At 61.5% G+C, this 15,108-nt stretch overlaps 1 protein-coding gene across 3 annotated transcripts in view; it reads right to left on the bottom strand.

The window, feature by feature from the left end:
* Window positions 1–15,108, bottom strand: part of PLXNA1 (plexin A1) — a 53,955-nt gene that overhangs the window by 22,707 nt on the left and 16,140 nt on the right. For all 3 annotated transcript variants that reach the window (XM_064274786.1, XM_064274785.1, XM_064274787.1), the window contains 9 exons: window positions 9,265–9,405; window positions 7,859–7,959; window positions 7,405–7,528; window positions 7,166–7,319; window positions 6,265–6,364; window positions 4,706–4,820; window positions 1,581–1,781; window positions 309–405; window positions 29–222 (listed from right to left, as the gene is read on the bottom strand). In XM_064274786.1, the coding sequence (XP_064130856.1) occupies window positions 29–222; window positions 309–405; window positions 1,581–1,781; window positions 4,706–4,820; window positions 6,265–6,364; window positions 7,166–7,319; window positions 7,405–7,528; window positions 7,859–7,959; window positions 9,265–9,405 (1,227 nt within the window). The remainder of the gene's footprint in view (window positions 1–28; window positions 223–308; window positions 406–1,580; window positions 1,782–4,705; window positions 4,821–6,264; window positions 6,365–7,165; window positions 7,320–7,404; window positions 7,529–7,858; window positions 7,960–9,264; window positions 9,406–15,108) is intronic.

The raw sequence follows: 15,108 nt of genomic DNA, 5'->3' as shown, positions 1-15,108 counted from the left end.
GCGCCTTGACGGGGGCTGCCGTGCCTACCTTGAGGATCTTGGGATCGGTGCAGCGGCTGCTGCCATGGCGGGCATGCATCCAGGAGCCAGGCGTGTCAGCGGGGCAGTGGTGACGCAGGGAGCAGCGGCGCTCAGCCACACACCAACCACACTCAAAGCGCGGGTCGGCCTTGAGGCAGAGGCCACAGCTTTCCCGCAGGGCTGGGCACTTATAGAGGTGTGCTGGGGTGGGGTGGGGTGGGGGGTCACAGTCAGTTCAGCCCTCTGGCCCACCCCTACCCCCATCCCTGTGCCTGGCCACAGCTCACCCTGGATGTTCTGGGGGTTGTCGATGACAAAGTTGCCATTCCACACGACTGAAAGGTTCACGGGCAGGGCGCTGATGTCGTTCCCCTCATAGAAATACTGCGGGCGGTCGGCAGGGGCATCAAAAATCCACCCCACGGCCACTACCCAGCCATGCTGCAAGGTGCAGGCTCCTGGGGTGGGAGGCCACCCTTGCCAGCAGCCCCAGCCCGTTACAGACAGCCCCAGGAGAAGACCCTGGCCAGCCCTCAGATGCACTGTGGGAAGCAAGCTTGAGGGTACCCCTGCCCCACGACTCTAGGTGGAACCCATTTCCAACATGGAGCCTGACGTCTCTCAGCAGCCCCCCCCCACCCAGCCAGCTAAAGAGCTGCTGCTGCAGGCTAAGCCCAGCTACCCCTGCCCCCAGGCATCCTTCCTGCTGGCCACGGCCCCACCCTCCAGCCTCCAGGGGTAACACTCCATTTCCCAGAGCCCACCCCAATGTGATCTCCCTGGAGACCACCCTAGCATAGGGTCGTCAACCCGTAGGCCCAGGTCGGCCCTCCCTGGGATTTGGGGGGTGGGGCAGCGCAGGCCTGGCCGACAGCCAAATGACCAAGGTGATATGCCCAAACCACCACGCCTCAGCCCACTCCAGGAAAGGTGTCTACAGGGAGTCCCCTGCTCTTCTGAGCTCGTGCTCCCTAACGTCAGGGGGGAGAGGCCCAAAGCATGGCAGGGACCTCCCAGAGGTCTGAGTGCACGAGGGCAGCAGGACTTGAACCCAGGCCTCCCAACTCCAATGTACTCCTACCTATCCACCTTTACCGATCACCTGTCAGCAAACTCGCTGAACCTGAACCATGAGCCTTTAAAACATCAGGCATCACGGGTGGAGTTCCAACTGGGCTCCCCCCTGGCTCTCGGGCCAACACCCACTGTGATTTGCAGATGCACAGACCAATCTGAATGCCAGGCTGCTCCACACTTGGCCGCAGGGATGCAAACAAAGAGTCAAGAAGGCTTTGTGGCCCTGACTAGGCGTTCTGGGTGACAGGGATGGTGAGGACAGGCAAACACAGCTTACACTCAGAAGCTGACGTGAATTCCACATGAAGGCAGACGCTGCCTACCTGGCCCTGACTTCCCAGTCGCCACACCCAACGACTGAGACAACGCCCCCAAACATGTGGGCAGCTCTGGGGGAGCCAACTGACACAGCCCTCCACCTGCAGCCTGGTGGACCTGGGGGGCGTGGCTACATGTCCCTCCTCTGCCGCCCAGGCGCTCACCGAGGAGTTTTGGCACTGCAGGCTCGAGCTGTTGAAGCGCAGGGCGGTCACACGGGCCGGGCTGCCTGGGATGTGGAAGAGGCACTCGTACCCACGCTGGCCCGACTGAGGCTGTGGCAGGTTCCGAGCCGCCAGGGTGATGGGCTTCACCACGCCTACAGGCACGTAGATCTGGGTGGAGGGCAGGATCTGCGGGCAGTCCTGCAGCAACAAGGCTTCACTGAGCTGGGGGCCCTCAGGGCAGGGTGCCCATCTCTGCGTCTGCTTAGTGCAAGGGGCAGCCAGTTGGCCCCGCGAGCCCCCTTGGCCAGCACGCCCTGCCCCAGGTGTAGGACCTACGGTTCTGGGGATGAGAGAGCCCCATCTGGCCTGCAGCTGGAAGATCCTCGAGGCAGAGGCAGCCGAGAGGGGGGCCCTGGGGCCCAGAGAGCAGTATAAATAGCCAGAGCCAGGCAGGAAAATAGCCTGGCCCCCAGGGCTGGCGTTTCAGCAACAATAACTGATGCAACGGGCCGGCTTCCTTGCAGCACAGCTGGCAGCGGCCGCAGCAGAGCTGGCTCGAGGGAGCCGAGAACCAGGGCTTTAAATAGAGACACCACTGAAACAGACCTGGTCCCCAGGCCCTGCAGCAGCCTCCCTGCAGGCTGGGCCGGGCAGCTCTACGGAGACGCATAGGCACTGGGGAGCAGGACTGGAAGCTCTGCAGGGACACCCCCCCAGCAAACACAGACACCCTGGAGCCAGGCAGAGGGTGCAGTCTATGGGCAAGGCCGCTGGCCTCACACTCAGGGGCTGTTTCCCATGGGGTGTTGAGGCTGCAGCCCATGGGGAAGGCACCAGTACACACGGAACCCCACCCCATCCCAGCACTTGCCGGTGCAGCAGAGGGTGCCCAGGACCAGTCCAAGGCAAGGAAAGGTCGGGGTGGCCTCCAGCCCAGGCCTCCTGCTGCCTCCCCTACCCCCAAGGCCCCTGCAGAACTTTGCTCTGACTGTCCGGACACCTCCCTTTCTCCAGACAAACCCGTTTGCCCTGCCACCTGAGCACCAGCACCTGTGTGCCCTCTGTGGGTCTCAGCAGCACCCTGGGGCCCCAACTATGATAAAGGGGGTGACTCGGGGCTGGGAGGTTCCTTCGGGCTCAAGCCCAGACCTGCACAGGGTTCCCTGGCACGGCCTGAGCCAGGCTGAGCGGCCTGCTGCCTCATGTCCTATCCAAAAGTGCCTATGGGAAGTCAGAGGGTAACAGCAGCAGGGCCCGGCCCACGGGTGCTGGCACATCCACAGGAGCCTCCACACCCAGTACAGGCCCACCCAGCCAGGGTCCCAGGGCCGCCTACGTGCCTACCATCCACATTCCCCAGAAACTAAGGAAGATGGTAGGCTGTGACGGCCTGTGGTAGCCTCAGGGGGATTGTGGGGGCCTCAGGGGGACTGTGAGGGTCTCAGGGGGACTGTGAGGGCCTCGAGAGGGGCTGTAAGGGCCTCAAGGGAGGCTGTAAGGGCCTCAGGGGGGCTGTGGGGATCTCAGGGGGATTGTGGGGGCCTCAGGCGGACTGTGGGGGCAGCATGGCCTGAGGAGGTGGAAGTGTGAGTATAGGCTCCCCTTAAGAGGTTTGCCTATAAAGAGCTGGGGGGCGCTGGGGGGGAGTGTACGATCGAGGGAGGAGTTTTTGGGAGAATGAACTCATTCCACAGATACTTATTGTTCTCTTTAACTACAGACCAGCGTCATTCCAGGTTCTTATTTAGACGTTTCAAATGGATATAATATAAGCACAGATCTAAAGATTCAACTTCTTTGAATTTTAAAGAATTTGGGTGAATGATAACCAACAGCACTCCCTCCTCAGAGCCCTCTCTCATCTCTGGCTCTGGCTCCCTCCTTCAGGGGTGCCCCAAACTCAGTAACGCACTTGCGGTGTCTCACAGCGCCCTGTCTTGGCCACTGCTCCCCACTTCCTGTTGTGAAAGGCAGGGTCTGGTCACCTGTGCCTTAGCCCCTCCGCTGTATGGGCAAGGGTATCCAAGAACCCCCCCTCCAACCCTCGCTCACAAGCATTAGGCAGGACAGCAGGACCCTGAGCTCTAGGGGACCTTTGCCTGTTCTGAGATGAGGGTGACAGCTTGGTGGCACGGGTTAGGGGGCAAGAGGGACAGACTGAATGTAAAGGAGGAAGGGGCTCATCTGAGGGTGGGCTGCAGGGGAGGGGGCTCCTTTGCTGGGGCAGATGAGAAAGAGGTGCACTCTGGGGGTGGAGGAGAAGTCCATGTCCATGGGTCTCCTGTGGCTTCTGTTTCTCTGGGAAGCTGGAGGTGCTGATTGGGGACCTACTGCGCATGCAGCCCCGGCCTCAAATTCTGGCTCCCCTAGCCCAGGTTAGATGCTGAGCCCTGCCCAGCAGATCCCATCTCTGCCCATACCACCTGGCCCAGGACCTGCCCCACGCTTGTCCTAAGAGCCTCAGGCCCCAGAAGAAGTGGCACCTCTGATCATAAACAAAGTCAGTGCCTTACCCAGACTCCAAAATAATTACTACGTAATTACTATCAATTACCACGCACTGCTTCAAACGACTCGAGGAGCCAGCCAGCAGCGCTGTGAGTTAGTCACACAGGTCTCCCTCACCCATCTGCCCCACAGAGTGCAGGGCACCAGGCCTCACCCAACCTGGCCCCCAGGTTCACACTCCCAGCTCTGGCCACACTGCCCACCCTGAAAGCCTAAGCCCACCTGTGGCCTGGGGAAGTTTAGTCTGCAGGCCCGAGGCAGAGGTCTAGGGGCAGAGCCTCATCCAAGGCTGTCCTGATTCCCCAAGAGAGGCAGGTCCACCAAGACCAGCAGTCACTGCCAAATGCCACTAGCCAGAGCAGCCCAGGATAACATCTTTTGGGCCTGGTGTCCAGAGTTCGCCAACATTGGCCCCAGGCCGCCTGTGGCTCATCCCTGCACACCCCAACCCTGCCCTCCTCTGGTCTCCATTCCCCAGGCCCCTTGCCCACCACGATCTCCACCCAGAGCACCTTCCTCCATCAGCCCATGCAGCTCACGGATCTGCTCTGCCCAGTGGGGACCAACTGTTCCCTGCAATGACACGGGTCCCACCCCCACTGGAATGGCCGTACCTCCGACACGTTGACGCGGCCCTCCAGGAAGGCGCAGTCAGCAGCATTGTGGGTGCAGACATGGCGATACTTGCACCAGTGGCAGGGGAAGGAGCCGTTGACACAGGATAGGCAGCTGCAAAGAGAAGACCGGGAATGAGGTCCCGGGAAGCCCTGCCCTGGCCACACAGAATGCCACCTTGGGACGTGTGCAGAGCTGTTCTCAAGGCCCCAGGCAGTCTCCTCCTCGCCTGCCCCGGCCCCCCAGTCCTACCCACCTCACTGTTTTTCTCCCTAGAGCCAGTCACCACCAACCCTCCAGCCCAGCACTTCCCAACAGAACTCTCCTCGGTGGTAGCAAGCTTAGCGCTGCCTGTCTGATGCGGCACCACCGGCCACACATCACCCCAGGGCACCTGAGACATGGCCAGTTTAGCTGAGGAACAATGCTTTTCACGTCACTCCATTTTAATGGTTCAGACTTAAATGCAGGTGGCCGAGGGTGGCGAGCGGGTGGCCAACAGTGGCTATGCAACCTACTCCTCTTCACCTTAGGCTCCACCTGGGCAGGAGCTGGGCCCCAGGCCTCTAACAGGGCTGTCGGGAACAGGTGCTCAGGAACCCCTGAGCTGGATGGACGGACACCTTCGCACACAGCACACACGTCTCTGAATCAACAGCCCCGAGGCACAAACTGCTCCAGCACACCCCACCATCTTCCTGTAAGGGTCTCCCATCCCTGGCAGCCCACCTCTGGCCCACCCTTGGCCATCACTGTGCAGCCCCCGCCCCACAGAAAACAAGAAACTCCACCTTTATTTCAGCCACTGCCTGACACATAGTAGGTGCTCGACAGAGCTGGGGAGGGAACTGATCCCTGAGTCACACACTAGCAGGCAGAGGCACCATGGGGAACAAAGTGCTTCCTGTTCTCTAAGGCTGTGCCAAGGGCTGGATGCCCACAGCCAAGACAGGACCACAGACAGGCAACATGCGCACGCGAGGCAGAGCTGGACCACACCTGGTCCAGGCTGAGGGTAGTGGGGCGGGGGGGGGGGGAGGGCGGGAACCAGAGGACAACCTAGAGACCCCATCTGCCCCCACCACCATCCACCACCATCCGCCACCATTTCCCTCCCACCCACCACCACCTCCTCCCTCACCCCTGCCTCCCCTCTGGGCCTACAGCCCCTCCTCCCCACAGTGACCAGAGACCACGATGTGTAGGTCAGAATCTGGCACGCCTGCCCAGCACCACAGTCACAAGACCTTCTCTCCCACCCTGGCCCATGCCTGACCGGTCTGACCTCTGCCCACCAGCCCCTCTGCTCAGGCCACACACACATGCCTGGCCCCAGGGCTCCCCTGCCTTCAAGCTATTCCCACGCCGCTTCCTCTCTTACCCAACCGCATGTCCTCACCATCCTCGCCCCACTAGACGGAGGCTGGGTCTCCAGCTCCAGGGAGGCAGAGCGGAAGACAGCAAACAGGACCACAGGGGAAGGGGGTGAGGGCAGGCGAGGCACGTGCGCCCCAGCTAAGCCCACCCAGGCCCACAGCCCTGCAGCCCAGATACTCACGACTGGTGGACACTGCAGTTGTAAAAGACAAAGTCCACAGATGCAAACTTCTTCCCTGTCTCCTTGGACTTCAGGTAGAGTTTCACCACCCGCTGGTCTCCTGCCAGAAACACATGGGCTGCTGCAGACACGGTGAGGCCACCCAAGGTCGCAGAAGCCAAGGCCCATCACACAAGCCTGTAGTGGCCCCCAACCAGGCCAAGCCCTTGTTCTGTTGATGAGGAAACTTGAGGCCCAGAGCAGGGGACATGCCCAAGAACCCTTTATGCCCTCATAGGGCAACCACACGTGGCGGGGCCCAGTCCCAGCTGAGGAGGCCCACCAGATCCCGCTGTGTACCCTAACCAACTGCTAGCAGATAGACAGATGGGGTAGTGGAGTCAAGGCTACACTCGGGCTACAGGTGAGTGTGGGATGACTGTGTGATGGACCACAGCAGCCACGGGACCCGGTGCTCACCCAAGCCCGTCACCCTCCACGCAGAGACCACAGCCCACACCAGGGGCCACAAGCCCGTGTGACCTGCCTACAGGATCTCTGACCTCACCCTCGCTGCCCCTCAGCTCCCTGGCTCTCTGCTGTCCATGAACAGGCCAGACAAGCTCTGCCCCACGGTCTCTGACCTGCCCGTCTACTCTCCCCTTCACCTTGCAGGCTCCCATCACACACATGAGCCTGTTCCCCATAGAGGGGCCTCCGTGACTCTGCCCCAGTGCCAGGAACATTTCCTCCGCTCCAGGACGAGGCTGAGGGCGGGAACCCTGGACACCAGACGTTAAAATCTCTGGGGCTAACATACTATGGGGGTATTCCGGACAAAGGAATGAACGGCAGGCATGACTCCCCCCAAAGCCTCTGCACAGGAGCCGCCCACCCTCACCCCATGGGCCCACACACTCACCCTGGCCCCGCGTGATGGGCGCCACCTCACGGGCGGAAGGGGAGAGGCAGTGGATGCGGCCATCCTCCAGGACACTCTCAGACTCGGTGAAGTCCTCAAAGGAGCAGTTGACGCCAGCCGAGAGGTCAGGCACGTTCCAGGCCTGCAGCACGAGCTAGGCACCGTGGCCAGCAGGTTGAGTGCCCTCACCTCCCACAGCCCCTCCCACGGCCATCGCCCAGGGTGGGGGGCACACTTACTGGGACCTGGGACATGGTGACAGAGACGTTGCGTGGCTGCACCGTCAGCTGCACACACTGCAGCAGGTCTGAGGCGAAGCGCTGGGGCTCATCTGCCCGCTCACAAGCATCTTGCCGAGAGCAGCTAAAGGCAGAGCGTGCCAGGGTAGGCAGAGGCAGGAGGAGGCCCAGAGGAGATCCCCAGGTGGCCAGCCCCCTGTGGGAGCTTCCAGGTCTTAGCTCCAGAGCCCCAGCCCATGACACACCTGTCCATGGGAGCCCCACCTTCTCTGGGGGGGAGCTGGTCAGAGAATAACACAGGAAAGGGCCAGGCTCAGAGCACACATTGCCCAGTGGATCCCAGAGGAGAGTGTAATCCACCTAAGGTCCACACAAAGGCTGGGCCCTCCCAGGTCCCTGACCACCAGGCAGGGTGCAAGACCTCCCATCACCCACCCACCCAGTCCAAACTCACATGCTGTGCAGGACACACCACCCGCAGTGGGGATCCCTCGACCCCAGGCACAGCTCACACGACGTGTACTGCACACAGCTCTCCACCGGCACCCGCGTCACCTGGGAGGAGCACAGCGTCAGGAACCCCTCCCCGCCACACTCAGCGCCTGCTTCCCAGGTGAGCCTCACCCCATGCCCGGTCTCTATGGGGGGCCTGGGAGCCAGTGGGGGGCAAGTGACCTTGGCGGGGGGGTGGGGGCCAACCAGTGAAGAGCCTAGAGCTCATCCAGAGCCAATCCATGGTGTGGACCACACCCCCACTCTGAACTCCCTGGGGAGCACTTCGACAGGCTAAAGGTGATATTCAGGGGGACAGGCCGGGCCCACAAACCCACCTCACCAGCCTTGGTGCTCAGGGGGGGCAGGCCAGGCCCACACACCCACCTCACCAGCCCTGGTGCTCAGAGGGGCAGGCCGGCCCCATACCCCCACCTCATCAGCCCTGGTGCTCAGAGGGGCAGGCTGGGCCTGCACACCCAACCTCACCCAACCCCGGGTGCTGAGGGGCAGGCCGGGTCCACACACTCGACCTCGTCAACCTTGGTACTCAGAGCGGCAGGCCAAGCCCACACACCCGACCTTGCCAGCCTTGAGGTCCCAGGGGCAGAATCACAGGGAGAGTGAGTCAGCCTAGCCACCAAGCTCCCAGCTGTGGAGAGAGGCCTCTGGGGGAGAGTGGGAGTGGGCCAGGAGGGAGGGAGACTGGGCCTCACCCAGGCTCATGCCTCTGGCCTGCCTGCCCCCTCCCTGCCTGCCTGCCTGGCTACCACAGGGTCACAGGGTGAGCAGAAGGGGAAAAGCTGACCCCACACAGGCCAGGCTAAGGACAAGCACATGGCCTTGAGGGCTGGGACCAGGCACAGGGCTGGGCAGGCCAGGCCTCCAAGGGTCCACAGAAGCTCCCACCCTGCAGCCCTGCAGTGCCACAGATAGCCCCAATGGCTCCCCTGGCAGCCCTGTCCAGCCAGACAGGGCAAAGGCTGGGCCAGATCTCAGCCCAAAGTCTGGCCCCTCATCTTAGGCTGGGTCTGGGCCCAGGTTCCACCCCAAACTCTAAAAGCACAGCAGTATTCAGATTCTGATTTCATTTATACATCATTCCTATTGCCACAAAGTCCCTCCATGGAGCGGGGTTAGCTAGCCCCACCCAGGATTGTTGGGAGGCAGGGCTAGGATTAGTGCCTGGGATGCTGGTGCAGGGTTTTGGTGCCAGAACATGCCTGGTGTGGACACCGTGGCCAGGTGGACCTTGGGACACCTGTGGGAGGAGAGTCAGTCCCCCGCTCTAAAGTGACTCTGCCCCGACTCCCTCCTTGGCCTCTTACCCAGCCCTGTGGCCCCCAACGGCAATGAGTGGGAACCCACCTGCTTCTCCGTCATGGCGTAGAGGTACTGACGGTTGGGACTGAGGACGAGGTCTCGCAGGATGGGGCTGCCCTCTTGTGCCACCACGCTCTCATAGGCCAGGGCTGGCCGGCCACTGGGGCTCGCCAAGTCCACCAGGATCTGTGGGCAGCAGGGCCTGAGTAAGGCTGTGCTGATGCCTTACTACCCCAGGCCCCCTCAGGTCAGGAGCCCAGAACACTGCCCCCCAAAGCCCTGTAAGACAAGGCAGGCTCAGAAAGGGCCACACTCCTGCCCCCACCCCCACCCCACCCCCAGGGTGCCAGGACCCTGTGCAGGACAGACTCCGGCCAAGTCAGGCAGGTGCTGGCCCTGGCCCTCCACCTGCCACAGCTCAGGGGTGAGCATGTTAAGGGGCTGGGGACAGCTCAACACCCAGCGCTGAGCAGCACTGGCACGCCTTGGGAAAAGGTACCCAGGGCAGGCACCCAATCCTCCTGGGGAGTGGTGTTTGCACCGGGCTGGGAGGCTGGCAGGGCTGAAAGCCTGCCGGGTAGGGAGGCTACAGTGAGTGTGAGGGGCTGAGGCCAGAGCCCAAGCATGTCCTGGAGGTGGGGGACATCCCTGCAGAAAGCCACGGAGGTGCACAGGCAACTCATCGGCATGGAGATATATTCCAGACCCCAAACAAGCCGGCCGCTAATTAGCCAGCTCTTCTCCGCAGCTTGGGATGCTGCAAGTATTTTTAGTTGCTTTTACCAAACAAATGTATTTAATTAACGGAGAGACCCAGGGGGCTTTCCAGAGATGGGCTCTGGGGCAGTGCCAGCTCAGCCTTTACCAGGGTGGGCTCCCATGGGCACAGGGCAGGGACAGGGCCCCGCCCAACCCGGCCACCACCGCTTCGGGGCTAACCAACTCCACCTCCCAACAGCGTCCCTGGACCCAGCTCTCATCTTTGCCCCAGCCATTCCCTCCCAGAGAAGCCGGCTGGCCCCCAAACGACCCACCCCCACACGACCCACCCCCACACCGGCAGGGCAGGTCTGTGGCCAGTGACAGCCCTGATGCAGGCCTGCAGGGACACCAGGGCGGGGCACTGTATCGCTGGCTCACTCCCTCCTCCCCCCTCCCCCACCCAAGCTCAGGCCAGAGAGGCAGCCGCGTGGAGAGTGGGAGGGCCGCATTCCTGAAAGCCCAGCCAGCACCCCCACATCCGCTCAGCTGCCTCCCCGCCAAGCAGGCTTAAACCAAACCAGGCCCAGAAGAGCTGAGCCTGGGGCTGGGGGGTGGCCAGGGGGCTGGGCCAGCTGCGAGTACGCCTGCAGGGCTGAGCCCTAGCGGTCCAGAAAGCTCTGGTCCTGACCTCTGGACCTCTGCAGATCAGCAGCGCAGGCAGAGAGCTCCGAGGACAGGGCCTGCACTGGGCCTACCCCCACTGGCCTGGCCTACCCACTGTGACCCTCACCAGAGCCGCTGCCCAGGCCGGCCCTGAGCACTACCTGCTCATTCTTGTCAGGTCCTGGAGCATCTGCGCACAGGCAGGACGGCCCAGGCAGGGAGGGGTGCTCCACACCACCTGGGCACACCTTGGCTCAGACACACCCAACTGTGCTGCCCAGGTGGGCTGCTTCATGACTCTGTGCCTCAGTTTCCCTGCCCAGTGATAGATTACCAACGTGTCTCTCCCCACCTGCGTTGTTTGCAGAATTAAATGAGGACCACACCAGAATCCCAAACAGAAGAGGCATGGAGGAACCAGGGACCCACAGGCAACCACCAAACTCAAGCAGCCACCACACAGGACTGGGCAGGGCTGGGCAGGACAAAATGGCCCAGGGGAAGACAGCGAGGTGGGCCAGGCACAACCTGGGCCTGAGACAGAACACCGGTGGAGATGAGAGGTCCAGACCCAGAGCCTCCAGGCCACAGACGCAAAGCAGGCCAGGGACTTCCTTCCCGTCCCCCACCCAAACTCCCCCGGGACCTGTCCTCACCTGTCTCCCACTCCTGTGTCTCCACCAGCCATCAGCAGGCCCGATCCATCCACCCACAACCACATCCTCACCCACAACCACATCCTCCTGGCTCTTCCCCAACATTCTCCCCAACACTGGCCCCAGCCAGCGCTCCCAGATCCATGGCCTGCCAGGCACAGGGCCTCCTGGTCCTGGCTAGGCACCCCCTCATGAAGGAGACAGACTATGCCCTCAGGCCAAAGGCCTGCCTGAGCTGCTAGCCCCTCCCCACCCAGGGTGGGCTGTGTGATGGGATAACTGGGTATCACCCCAAGGGGCAATCCCACCCAGAGTGGAGTGGGGGAACTTCCACATCTAACTCTTCAGGGAATAGGGCAGCCAGGGGGTCAGGCCAGCAAGCTTAAAGGTGGGAGGTCCTGGGTCCAGGGGTTCGGAAAGGTGGGAGAGGCAGTTCCAACCACCAGCTGGATGGAGAGGGGGCCTGGCCCCAGGCTCTGAAATGCCCGTGCCTCCCTCCCCGTAACATGCCGATGCTGACAGGTGGCAGCTGACAGCTGCAGCAGGCAAGTGACTGGGGCACATGCATTCAGCTGTCTGTCTGCCACACACCCATCTGTCCACCACCTGCCCCTCACATGAGCAGGGAGGCCCCGGCAGGCTTCCTGGAGGGGATGGGTGGCCACTGGAGGACTGTCATGGATTGAATTGTGTCCCCCAAAAATTCATGTCAACTTGGCTAGGCCACGATTCCCAGTATCGTGTGCTTGTCCTCCATTTTGTGATCTGATATAAATACACGTTGTAAATCCTAACCTCCATGCCTGTGACTAGAGACCTGGTGGCACCAGTGGTTAAGCATTTGGCTATTAAAAGGTCGGCAGTTCAAATCCTCCAGCACTCCTTGGAAACCCTATGGGGATATTCCACTCTGTCCTAGAGAGTCACTATGAGTCAGAATCAACTGGACAACAACGGGTTTGGTTTCGTTTGGTTATCCCTGTGATTTCGGTCCCATTTGGGAGTGACTTGTCCATTATGTTAATAAAGCACAATTAGATTACATTAATGAGGACTGGGGTGGGAGTCACACCTTTTACCTTCGGGAGATAGACGGAGAGAGAAGTGAACAAAGAAGGACCTCACGTTACCAAGAAAGAAGAGTGGCATACATCCTTTGCACTCGCGGTCCCTGCGCTGAGAATTTCCTGCACCCCGGGGACGACTGAGACAAGGACCTTTCCCTAGAGCCAACAGAAAGAAAGAAAGCCTTCCCCTAGAGCTGGCACTCTGAATTTGGACTTCTAGTCTCCTAGACTGTGAGAGAAAAGGTTTGTTTGTTAAAGCCACACACCTGTAGCATTTTTGTTGTAGCAGCACTAGATAACTAAGACAAGGACCGCTGAGCCTTTCTGAGGGCCCAGAGGGCACAAACGCAGAGGCAGGCCCTGCGTGCGCTCAGTGCTCACATCCCAGATTCAGCAGGGACCCTGCATGCTCACACCCAGGATAGTCATGGAGAGTTCTCTAACAGGGAAAGACTGATCCCCAAGGGAAGTTTGCTGCTTCCCTGAAACTGGCTTCACTGCACCACACACCAGAGGGAAACTGAGGCTCACACACTGGAGCAGCCAGAGGAATGCAGAGCCCTGGGTCCCCAGCTGCACGGGGGGCACAAGACTTGTCCCAAAATGAAGGAAGGCCCCAGCACGCAACCCTGCCCTGGAGGTGCCTGGAAAGACAGGCTGGAGGCAGTCCAGGAAGAACTGGGAAGGGCAGGGTGGCGGCACAGGGCCAGGCTGGTTGGAAGACAGCGGGGCACACGACAGACCTGGAATGCATGTGCCAAGCCTCACAGCCCAGCCCACTGCTGTCCACTCAAGGGCCACCCAGCTGGGTTGGCCCACCCTTGGGCAGCCAGGCCCACCACCCCTTCCCAATGCAGCTGGGCCAGGGGCCTCCAGCTATTGCCTCCTTCCTCTGCAAACCTTTCCCCAAAGACCACCAGCGCCTCCCAGGCCAGCCTCTGAGACCCTTGCCCAAGTTGCCCCAAACTACACCATGGCCACTCTCCCTGTCTCCATGGAAATCTTCCTATTTCCAGGTCTCGGGACTGAGCTCATGGGGCCCCTCTGCTCCTCCCCACCCATCCCTTCTGCTGAACCAGCTCAGGGAGTGCCATCCAGCTCCCCAGGCTAGCCCAGTCAGGCTGCACCATCCTCCATAATTGCCCACCTCCAGCTCTGACATCTCCCTTCAAGGAAATGGGTGCAGACCCATCCAGCCTCCAGCACAACCCTCTCATTACCCACATCGTCCTCTCCCTGGGCTTCTTGGCCTGTCTGAAAACTGGGGAGTTGACCTTGAACACAGCTATCCATGTCCCTGACAAGGGTGTGGGCCCCAGGGGCCTGTGGGTGCCAGGGCAAAGCAAAGCCCTTAGCTGCCTGCATAGGGCTGGGAAGGCCCCTGCAAACCAAGAACCCACCCACCGCCACCACAGGCACCACCTGACCTTCCGCTCAGTACAAGGAAGCCAGCCCAACCCCAGGACCCCCTTCCTTCTGCTCAGGGCCGCGAGGGCCCAGCAGACCCCAGGGCAAGGAGGGAGTTGGCATGAGTGGGCAGCCCCTGGCCCTGAAGGCCCCCAGCCAGTTGGCCTGCCCCCCTCACTGGCGCAGCCGGCCAACTGCTGCAGGGAGGCAGCTGACGACCCGGCCAGGTCAGCTGTGGGCCCAGTCCGGCACCAACAAAGGGCCCATTCTCCGGGCGTGGGCAGGCGGGGCGCAGGGAGGATGTCTGGGGCTCTCCAGGCTGTTTGCCAAGGACGGCACGCGCCCTAGCCACCCAGAGGCAGGGGGCTGGCCAGCCTGGCCCCAACCCGGAAACGAGAGCACCCTGCCCTGCCCACCCCATCAGGAGGAGCACATGGTCTCCAGACAAAGGTGGGTGGTAGGAATAGGGGACACACAATGGAGAGAGGGGCACAGGACACAGGACTTCCCATCCATGAGCCGCTCACGACCCTAGGTCTCCAGTGCCACAGCCATTCTGCAATCCCACTGCCAAGCCCATTCCTGGACTGGCGGCAGGGTGGTCCCTGGAAGAGCTCTGAGGCTGACAGAGGCCCCTGGGCTGGCCAGCAAACCAGTTCGAATAGGACCATCTACAGGGTCCCAAGACCCACTCAGTGTCACCGGCCAGAGGGGCCCGGTGCCACTCCCCAGTCAGGACTGGGCAGACCCGCTTGCAGAACCCTCTCACATCTCCGGAGCCCCTGCATCACGTCCCGGCCTTCACAGGGCTGCCGCGGGACCCCCACTCCTCTGGCTGAGCTAGGCTTGAGGCCCCTTCCAGGGTCCACGCCATCCTCAGAAAGGCCAGGAGGAATCTGATACTGGAAAAACAATTAACGACTTCCTCTCAGCAGTAATTGAGTAATTAAAACATGATCTGCAGGCGGCCTGGTGGCTATAATTGGGCCAGACACACCTGGCAAGGGTGGGCGACCCCAGAAGCACACCCCCCCACACACACACAGATGGGGAGAGCAGGGTCCTGGAGGCAAGGGCTGGGCAGGAGCCACAGTAAGGCAAAGCCAGGGATCAGACCGGCTCCAGCAGTACCACCACAGACCCCAGAACTCCCCAGTAGGTCCTGGTGGGTGGGTGCTGCTCTCGGAGCTCAGAGACAACCAGGTACTGAAACCACATGGCCTGCACGCCACAGATGGCCTGAGGAAAATGGCCCAGGGCCAAGGATCGCTGTCCTAACCTCGGGCCTGGCACTGGCCACACGGGAGTCCCGGGGACCTTTTGGCACCCAGCCCTCAACTGACGCTCACCTGGCCCACCCTCAAGGTGGGGACACAGAGGCAGGCAGCAAGGTC

This window comes from Loxodonta africana, chromosome 22 (assembly GCF_030014295.1).
Source record: "Loxodonta africana isolate mLoxAfr1 chromosome 22, mLoxAfr1.hap2, whole genome shotgun sequence".
In the NCBI taxonomy this organism is placed as follows: Eukaryota; Metazoa; Chordata; class Mammalia; order Proboscidea; family Elephantidae; genus Loxodonta; species Loxodonta africana.
This window is presented reverse-complemented; position numbering and strand designations above follow the sequence as displayed.